The sequence below is a fragment of the Melanostigma gelatinosum genome (assembly GCF_949748355.1).
Source record: "Melanostigma gelatinosum genome assembly, chromosome: 12".
Lineage (NCBI taxonomy): Eukaryota > Metazoa > Chordata > Actinopteri > Perciformes > Zoarcidae > Melanostigma > Melanostigma gelatinosum.
The window spans coordinates 26,904,146-26,914,921 of NC_136645.1; the positions used below are offsets into that span (position 1 = coordinate 26,904,146).

The following is a 10,776-nucleotide window of genomic DNA, read 5'->3' on the forward strand; positions in this document are numbered from 1 at the left end:
CAGAGGCTCAGCAGACATTGAGGCCCGTGCAGCTATGTTTTGCTCCTTCTAAAGTCTGGTGTGGACTTTCAATTGGAGATCTATTCACGAGAATCTGCTAATTCAAACCAAGACAGTATCAACATCCCACAGTGACTGTTACACATGCACTGTGCATCAGGGGTCATCCATAGACAACAACAACAACTGAAATACATCACTGATAGACACTCATGTTGCATGTACTCCTTCCTGTAACAGTCCGTTGTTGTCTTCATTGAGATTCTGTGTTTCTCCTGCAGCTGAGCTGTTTGAGAAGCCGGAGGTGAGCAACATCAAGTTCCTGTTCTTAGTGGGAGGTTTTGCTGAGTCTTCCCTGCTGCAGCTAGCTGTGCAGGACATGCTCCAGGGCCGCAGCCGCATCATCATTCCCCATGACGTCGGCCTCACCATCCTGAAAGGTGCTGTGCTGTTCGGCCTGGACCCCAGCATCATTAACGTGCGCCGCTCGCCTCTAACATATGGGGTGGGCGTCCTCAATCGCTTCGTGGAGGGCAAGCACCCGCCGGAGAAGCTGCTGGTGAAGGACGGCACTCGCTGGTGCACCGATGTCTTCGACACCTTCATTGCCGCCGACCAGTCTGTGGCGCTGGGTGAGATGGTGAAGCGAAGCTACACCCCGGCCAAGCCCGCTCAGCAGGTCATCGTCATTCACGTCTACTGCTCAGAGAAGGAGAAAGCAGGGTTCATCAGCGAGCCCGGCGTCAGGAAGTGTGGGACACTTCGCCTGGATGTGAGCGGAACGGAAAGCACGGCGCCGCGCCGCGAGATCCAGACGCTCATGCAGTTTGGTGACACAGAGATTCGGGCCATGGCAGTGGACGTGTCCACCGGGCGCACCGTTAAAGCTAGCATTGACTTCCTAAGCCATTAAGAAGGCAACGAAAGAGCTAATGTTGTAATTGTTGGAACAAAGGGAGATGGAAAGATAAGGCTTGCAACACACACACACACACACACACACACACTCGTGATATTTACTGGAAAGCGGTTATTGATGGTGAATCTCAAGGCTCAGTCACTCTCAGTTTAAAGTGTTTTGAACGGCTTGAATGTAGAATCCACGTTGGGACAAGGTAAAGATGATTGATTGTGTTCTAGGTCCCACCTTGTAGTCTAGCTGCCGAGGAGCTCCATAGTGTTCACACACTCATATCCAACCCATAGGCTGAGGCTACAGCTACAGGTGGGAGAGCTCCTGACAGGAAAGATAACGGCTTATTCACGTCTCAGCCATATTGTGTTACAGGACAGCGTTCAGATCTTCTCTCTGAGCATTCTCAAAGCCAGAAAAAAACAAGACATAAAGTCAAATACTAATATGTTTGCTCCACATTCAGAATGCATCGCTACATGCCTCACTTTCTGTCAGATTACAGCCGATCATTGCATATCTGTGCACTACAAAGCATTCTGTGTATACTAACATGTCGTCAGGTTGGGTGGAAGGTGTTAACGCTCTTCATGTGCAGGGTTAAGCTAGAACTCGAGTTCTGACGGCCGTACCAGTGGTTTTGCATGATTCAACCCTTTAAAGCGTTGATGCGTCACACTGATGCCAGCCCTTTTCCAAAATGTTATTTCCATCAATTTGCTTTATTCCAGAAAGCCTTTAGTAATACCAGTGATCCACTGCAGTGAACATGTGTCAGCTCCATCTCTACAGAGTGATGTTATCATTGCATGGTGGTGCATTAGGGAAGCTGGGCATGCATCTGTGGTAGAGGGGGGGTGAGGTCAGTTTGTCTCAGCCTCAAAGCCGACAGCAGTTTACCAAATCCTACAGATAATAAGGAACTACGAGCCTAACAAGCTCTGCATGCCTGTGGATGAAGATGGGAACAAGCTGTAAATAACTAAAGTGGACATGTGGTTAACATGTTCACATCCAGGCAGACAATAGCAGAACCGACCGTAACAATGTGGCTTTTCACCCGTTTAGAGTCCATTCACAGCCAGGCTTAGTTGGGCATCCTTACTTGACCTACTTACTGTACGATACGATTACAATATTGATACGTTTCCAAATGACAGACCAGTTTCACTCTGTGAAGACAGTCGGAGACAGTCTGATGAATAATGTCAAGTACATGTGATTTTTAATAAATAGGTCAAATCGTGTAAAACCACCAGTATGTTCCTTGAAGCTTATCCACAGTTAAAGCTGAATCCAAGAATGTGAAACGTGTTGCAAGCTGAAATGCGCTTAATTGTTGCCTTTATTTGTTTATGCTTCTGACTATTAGATGTGGACAAAACGCCACTTGGCCACTTGAATATTTAGAATCCAGGTGTGATTCTGCACAAAGGTGCAGGCCGGCTGATAGACAAACAATGAAGTATGTTTATTTCTGTAAATACAGTATTTAAATATTGTACAGATTTTTTAGCATTGTTTCTGCAGCTTTAGAACCAATAGAGAGAGTGTGTGTGTGTGTGTGTGTGTGTGTGTGTGTGTGTGTGTGTGTGTGTGTGTGTGTGTGTGTGTGTGTGTGTGTGTGTGTGTGTGTGTGTGTGTGTGTGTGTGTGTGTGTGTGTCCATCGGGTTGTGTTTGTGTGCTTTCACATGAACAGCCACAGCAGGAGAGGCCGAGGTAGGTTCGGATGCTCCGTCCTTTCACAGTGAGACGTTGTGCGTCGCCTGTTCATTTGTTGTCCGCAGTCACGAAAGAAACTTGAATACCAGTATCTAAATGTGTCCGGTCCCCTTTTCCATCCCCGCTGCATCACTGCAGGAGAGTACGTTCTGCCAGAAATTCATCATCATTTATTACATAATCAGTGGATAAATATGAAGACAATATGTTTCCATCCTACTGTGAAGAGACATTTTATTCTGAAATTGTTGTTGCTTTGTTAAAGACTGAGGCATAGTCAGCAATAATCATACAGCTTAAAGCCACATTACCATGTGATTATGACGTTTTAAAGACTTCAACAGAAAGAGTAAAGAGTGCCGATATGAATAAAGTGTGATGTCGACCCTATCAGAGCTTTGTAATGCGTGACGCAAACACTGATGTGAATTCATCGAAGGCCTTTGCCACGTGTACGTGTTCAACGTGTTAGCCGAACAGCCTGGTGGTAGAATTAAAGGGGCATTGCTGTGTCTGTATCCATCTCTGCTGGCCGCCAGCAGAAGCAACAGTAATGAAGATGTACAGAAGTGACCACATCAAGCAGTGGCTAGTTTGATCCATGGCTACATGCTCTGGAGGGCTGGGTATCAATGCCCGTACCAGAACCAGTACCCTCAAGGTGATACCGATACCAGTAGAGTACTACATTCGATGTGACATGTGACTGGAAGCTGTGGGAGTGTACCTCTGGTCACACTGCACAGTGTGTAATGCTGACAGCGCCGTCCCACCATCGACGGCAGCGCGACGGCGTGGTGATGGAAGACAGTCCCACCCGATCTGTCCTGTAAGCAAAACCATGCAAACAGTCCCGCTTTCTCTAGATCTGGGAACAAAGAGGATCGAGGTTCTGATACTACTTGGTACTGGGTCATTTCGGTCGTTACCGGAGAGGAATCCAGTGCTGATACCCAGCCTTAATGCTCATTCCACAGCAGGGAAAGTAAGCTAATATGATCGCTTCCTCCATTTTGATCAACCCAGTCAAAACAGTTATCGATTGTCAAACGTTCAAATGTATGTGTGAGGGTCAAAGTGCTTCAAAGTAACTGCAGTCGGCCACATCCTCCTCCAACTGGCCTCTGTAGTCTCAATGCAGGAGCCAGTGCTGGCTGACTCGCTCCCTAAACTCCTTTATGGTGGAACTGAAGTAGCAATGCAACTAATTGCTGCATCAAGGTGGCGTTAGGGTCGGATTGTCTGTTCAGGAAAGTGATAAAATTGCCTTTTGACGATATGAAAAGCACTTAGTTTGAAGCACACTAAGACCATCAGAGTTCAGGTTGAACTTGACACGAAAGCGCTGAGCAAATGTACTTTGCCATGAGTGAACCCACTGATTGGTCCAGTGTGACGGGGGGCTTACACATGCTACAGCGCGTTGGCGAGCAAAGTTGCATTGACTTGGTAGAGAATGCTGAGTGCTTCCAGTTCACCGCTGAAGAGCGTGAGTGTCACCGTAGCCAAACACAGCTCAAGGAGGCAGATGTTGTTCACAAGACTCCGAGCTAGCTAGACACAAAACATCCCGCACAGAGGCAACACATCGCTGTGATGAGTACCGGAGAACAATAAACCTGTCGATGGTTTGATCGATTGGTTCAAGAAAAACGCCGCGTCATGTGTTGAGTCACTGGCATCGACCAGCAGCCTCCACGGGTGCATTAATGCTTTTGAGCTACATGTTTCCAGGATGGCGATATCGTGATGATACCATCTAACAGACAGTTTTCAAGCCATTTTCTTGGATTCTCTATTTGAACTGTAAATCAAGGCTTGTCTCACCTTTCAGTGTCAATGTAGAAAGTCGCACACGATGCTGTCTTCAGCACTCTTTCTGTAATGCATGGTTTGCATGCGTCACATAGGAATGACTAAACCACAACAGCCAATTAGTTGATTGCTATTACTAATGCACACACTCGAGGTCAACCAGTGATGCTGATGCTGATGTGTTCCTGCCTGTGTGCTGCTCAGCCTCTCACAGTGCTGGAGCGCTGGTTCCTTGCTGCTTGCTGGGCTGATGTTGATGTTAATGCTCATAACTTCCATAGCAGAGCAGCACTTCACATACTTTACTGATAACTAACCTAATAATCTTGTATTCCTTCTACACATCTCTGTAGTCACAGAGGATGGATATCGAGAGTTTCATTCTGTGGTCAGATAATTACAATGTAATGCAGCCTTGAGTACTATGTGGTGCACAGGACACTGTTATGCAGCAGCTTTATGCATATGATAAAATGGTATGAAGACTTGTTGAGCTGACACTAGTCAACTATTCTCAGCGTGTAAGACATTTCGGCTTAGATGTCAAAGTTTGGGTCAATCAGTCAGAAAGGACGCGGTTGAGTGGATGTGATTTGAGGCAGCAGTCTAGCCAGCTTGCATCATGTACAAGTATCTGCTTAACACTATCTAAAATATACAATCATTCAGAATATGTGAGTGCTGGAATGATTGAGCTTATAGTTAGGATCATCTCAGCCACTCTGAAATGCAACACATCTACACCTTGTTCTTTTACTTCTTTATTGACGATGCAAAGGATCTTTTTTCTTTATCTTGAGTTACTTAAATGTCTTGTTCTCTTGCATCTTCACACAGTTATGGGTGTATATCGATCAATGCCAGGTGTTCACTGTCAAGACTGTGACCAATAAAATGTAAGTGTGTTTCAAAGAACATTCATTTTGTGTAGTGTCTGCTCATTTTATCTGGCTTCTTTCCTGTAATTGCAATGCGGAGGCGGCCCAAACCCAAGTCTTCACAAAGTTAGGCAAGGAAGAACATTTAGTGATCCTGTCCTGCCCCGCCATAGCCAGGACTCTACAAACACTGCAGTCATGAAGCTCAAATCAACTTTAATAAACTGACAACACACTGAAAGCGGACCGCTCCCAGACTAGAAAACACAGTGGTAGAGACCTGTCAATCACTGTGTAGCCCCGCCCTAAAGCATCCCCTGCTTTATGGTCTGTGTGACTCTAAATGGACCATAATGTACTAAATGAACATCATGCTGTATTGAAGAAGACTTGAAACTAGAGATTGAGACATAAACTCATGTTTACAATGTTTAATAAATCAAGAGAGAAGTAGAGTCATTTTCTCATAGACAACCAGAGGAGTCGCTTCTGGTTGTCGCCTCTCTAGTGTCCACCCCTGGTGGACACTAGAGAGAATGCAGCTTTAAGACACTTCAGCATCTGCCTCACTTTTCAGACCTGGAGGTTGCCGCCTGGAGAGGACATCTAAACGTCAGTCTTTAGGATTTATCTGACAACCCATTGGCAAAATAAAACGCACAAGAGAACAGGTCTAAGGAGTACAATACAATTGATGTCAGTATTATCTTCATCAAAGAACACAGAAACAACATGAAATAAATTGCGTACATGTATATTTCAGTCCATCCTTACCATATAGACGGCTCTGGAACCTAATTCAGACGGCAGCTAAATTTGGGACTTTAATCTGAAAATTATTTTGTTTTGTCTTGCAAGAGAGTATTCCATTTTGTCTTGTTTTTTCTCAAACATGAACACTTTAATCCCATAGAATATCAACTCAGATAGTTTTTTCTTGCACATTTAAGACTTTAATCTCTTTTTCTATGAATATTACATCACCCCGGCTCTATCATTTAGTTGTTATTGTTTTGTTTTTTACCTACAAAAGCCCTAATTTACCTTTCCTAAAACCCTCCCTCCCCAGAATGAAGTTTTAAAATGTATAAATTATTATATATATATATACACAGTATATATACATATATTCATTTATTTTAGGTCAGTTAACTTCTCAGTCAAAATGTAAACATTTTATTTGAAAACCGTGCATCTGCAACCATTTTCATGAGAAAAACAGTCCTGACAATCCGTTCAGTTTGTAAACGGTTATTTTGATCCAAGGAAAAGGAGAATTTTCTCGACCAATAAAAAAAGAAAATCCCCAAATACATGTTTTCATTGGACAGCAACTCTGCACACTGGTGAGGAAATAATGAATGCTTTATTTTGTTTGTTGGCCAAAACATGACACAAATACTGAATGAAAATATACACTGGATATGATGTCATCAGATGCTCCCTCTATATATAAAGCCTGCAAGACATGAACTCAGTTCCCTCTGTGGAAGTTACAGAACTTCTTACATGAAGGATTGTAACACATCTAGAAATGATGGCGGTCCAATTTTGTTGAAATAGTTGGTCATTAAGAAATATGCAAAAAACAAAGAAAGAATCCCGGATTACACAATAATTCAACTGATTTATGGACTGAAGTCATATGAGGCAACACTGACACCAAGTGGATTCAGGGAGGAATGGAATTCAGAGATGAGGTCAATTACTTGTATCAGACTAAGAGTGGGCCTCAGTGGAAAGAAGTGATAGTCTACCCAACCTTTTTTGACCTTTATGAGAAATTAGGCACACCGATATCTAACAAAGGGTCAAAATAATTGATCCATTATGTATTTATCAGAAGTCCTTTTATTGCTCCTTTTTAAAATAGAAGAGCTAGATGCGGTAGCCTGTTAGCAAGACATTTTAAATGTCTACATCCTTGCCATTAAAACATTTATATAGCAGACAATGCCTGTGATTAAATTGTAATGAATTTCCGGAGTCCGTTGTCACTTCATTACATTTAAGGAGATCTTCTTTGATGTCCCATTGGCAGCCATATTGGAAACTCTTGAACCCTTTTGGACAACAGCTGCATGAATGAGTGTCTCATTGCTAAACTGTGCAACATCTCAACAGGGCTTAATGAAGCATTTTGCCTGTTTGTTCGTTAGCAAAAACACTTCCTAAATAACGGCAGTCGTGTTAACAACCTTGAGTGTCACACAACTCTTTACATAGCCGGCATTAGTAGTGGCTAACAGCGTGTTAGCATTAGCTACAGCCCATCATGTTACACGCTAAATGAAACTGGAAACCTACCGGTTGTTGAGATGAACGGTCACGCTAAATCTCACACTTATTTTGAAATAGAAGAACATTTTCAATGAAGTAGTACAGGTACTCTGGTCCTCTGTTTGTCCTACCTGGTAATTGAATGACCATTTACACACAGCCAGTTCTCTATTGGATCAGTTACTAAGGATGGTGCCAGACATGGCTCCAAGTAGAGTTGTGACTTCACTGCAAAGCTTCGAATTAATTCTAAAAAAAAAGTACAGGTAACTCCTTTTGTTGTTTTCTACAAAAACTCCCATACAGGAACACTTTCCCATTAAACCCAGTGTTTTTTCTTTTAGTTCCCCTCAAACACCCCACCAGTGATTCAGCCGGTGGAATATGAAACTAAACATAGGCACTTATTCAGCAACCAGAATACATTGACGCAGTGAGTGTATTATTCTTACAGAAGTGGCGGTAGAGAGCCACTCAACCCTTTAACAGGGCAAGGTTGTTTTTGGATGTGGTGTGTGTGTGCGTGTGTGTGTGTGTGTGTGTGTGTGTGTGTGTGTGTGAGGGGTTAGGGGAAGGGGACTGTGAGACAGGGTGAGAGGGTTGAATAGGTGTGGCCGATTCCCCTCAAATAGCTATGAAGTAGAGTCGTTGCTACGGCAATCTGGAGGGACCCAAACTCTCCAAGTGACCCTTTAGTCGCCGGCTCGGCTGCCCTCCCACATGCACGCTCTCTTCCAGTTAATGGCAGGGTTCAGAGCTACATGACTAGCCAATGAAATCATGGGGCGATAACAGGGGGCTTGACACACTTTGTGCTTGTTAAAGCTTCACTTGGTGGAAAACAGACAGAATGTAAGTTCATTCGAGTTTGTTTGTTTGAATTGAATATTTGTGTAACCTTCTTAAGTGTTCAGGTGTAAAGGTACGCCTGAACACTTAACATGCACACACACCCACACACATTGAGGCTGGTGTTGACTGAATGAGGCAGACTGAGGACAGCAGTGTACTCCAAACTAACTTTGCTGTGTTCTCAGACTGAGGATGGTGAAAGCACGCTGCAGCTCCACCTCTATTTAATGGTGTTCACCTTGTCAGAGAAGCTTGTCCGTCACAGGCCTGACTTCCAGGTTCACCAAAACAATAAGTGAATATAGCTAAATACATCACTCCACTATGTCTTCACATCGCTAATAGTCGCCTAGTTGTTTGATTCTATATCAATGCTCTGAATATCGAATTGAGTACCTTTAAAGGTGTAAGATACAGGATTGGGAGCATTTCAATTGCCTCTTAACAGTTCTCAACATGGCAACGAGGAGCCAGCGGCTCATAGCCAACGGTGCTAACAGCTCTAACAGTGCCAATGACGGCGAATGTGCTGACAGAGCTACCAGTGGTCACCTGAGGGGGAACTGGAGGGTGGGCGCTACGCTTACATGGCGACGCAGACGGTCAGGAAGGCGTTATAGCTGTAACCGCCGTATGAGAGCAGTGCAGAGCTGCAGCCGTTAACCAAGAGAACAAAGAACAAAGAGAAGCTCTACACACACAGACGGAGAGAGACTTCATTCTCTGCTCAGCTAGTCATCACTCCTCTCTATCTAGTTGTGTCTTAGTTGCCCTGACCTCACCCTGTAGTTTCCACAAATAGATAGAAAAAAACATTTTCCTTTAGTTTAGTGTTATTTATTCCCGCTTTTATTTTGTAGGGTCACTCTCCCCTTTGTTTGTTTTCCCGCCTTTGTAGATTGTCTGCTACGCCCTAATTAGTTTCACCTGTCTCCCGTCACCAGACCTCCTTGTCCCCTGTTCCCACTTCCCCAGTAGTGACGACATGAACCAGCCTAGTTCCTTTGTTCTTTGTGGGTCTTCCTTTATGTTTGGAGTTCTGTACTCGTTTGCCAATGTTCCGTTTGGGTCCATACTGAACAACTGAAATGGCCAAAACTCTTTGGTAGTTTACTGTTTCTCTCAGCATCGTCTCTCATATACTAATAATGTAACATTCCTGTTACGTCCTATTGGACATTTATTTCTTACTTTTCCTCAACGTAGCAACGTGTCTGTGCATTCTTTACCTCCCTGCTCATGCACAATTGTTCTTGGCAACAATACAATGCAGCTAACGGCCAGGGGTTAAGTTTGTTGTGCAAGCTTTCCCCAGGGGAGCTATTTTTCTCTTGCCACCTACATCCATACCTCACTAATTCATGACCTGTCTATAAATGCTTTGTTCGTAACAATGCCACCCCCGAAGCTACTGGCTTAAAGATCAGAGAAAGAAGCGCTGTCATTCGCAAATTTCTTTTGACAAACACACATAATTACAGGAATTAGCCCGCTATTTTGTCATTCGCCTTCACTTTCAATGAGCCAATAATGAAAAGAGAAACAAGAGTCAGAGACAAAGACGGATGTCTTCGGAGGATTTCGAGACACTTTCTCCCCCCACCTCTTAGCCCACACATTCAATTTGCTGTTTTATTAATATTATTAATGGAGTCAATCTTGAAGCTTTGAAGCCGAGAGCTTTTTCTTCTGATTGGTATTGTGTGAGCACTGATGGCTCAGCTCAGGGGAAGTCAGAGCCATTTCAAATGCACTTTGTTAGTGCGGTGATGAAAATGGCAGCTCGTCTTTTTAAAGCCGTATATTTGCGAGCGTGATTACGGGGTGTGTGTTCAAATAAATGAAGCCAAAACAATGAACACAATCAGGACTTCATAAGCCAGCGAAAGGCCATGGACAGATTAATAAGTGCTTTGCAGACACACACACACCTACACACACACACACACACACACACACACACACAGGACCATGTAGAGGCCTTTTGGAATTACAGATATATGTGACACATTAGACAAGATTTTGTCCGGGACCATTCTGTATCCAAATGAGCAGGAGAAAGCAGTGATCTCACCATGTAATTTACTGTTGATTTGTGTTTGCACGAATGGAGCCTGATGTCTTTCAACATCAATAAGGGTAATATTTACCCTCTCCTTGTCCTGACAGGCCGCAGCAGTGAGGAACAGTTGGCTTTGTGAGGAGAGAGAAAGACAAGGGACGCTAACAGTTGGACATGTGAAGTGTCCCTCGTGCTGCGGCTCTTGTTGAGCCTGTTGAAGTGACAGTAATAACACTGCAGTAATGGGGCACTA

At 43.9% G+C, this 10,776-nt stretch overlaps 1 protein-coding gene across 1 annotated transcript in view; it reads left to right on the top strand.

The window, feature by feature from the left end:
- Positions 1-5,310, top strand: part of hspa12a (heat shock protein 12A) — a 54,483-nt gene extending 49,173 nt beyond the window's left edge. The window contains exon 12 of the mRNA XM_079280350.1: positions 282-5,310. Within this exon, the coding sequence (XP_079136476.1) occupies positions 282-913 (632 nt within the window). The 3' untranslated portion in view covers positions 914-5,310. The remainder of the gene's footprint in view (positions 1-281) is intronic.
- Positions 5,311-10,776: the final 5,466 nt, after the last annotated feature.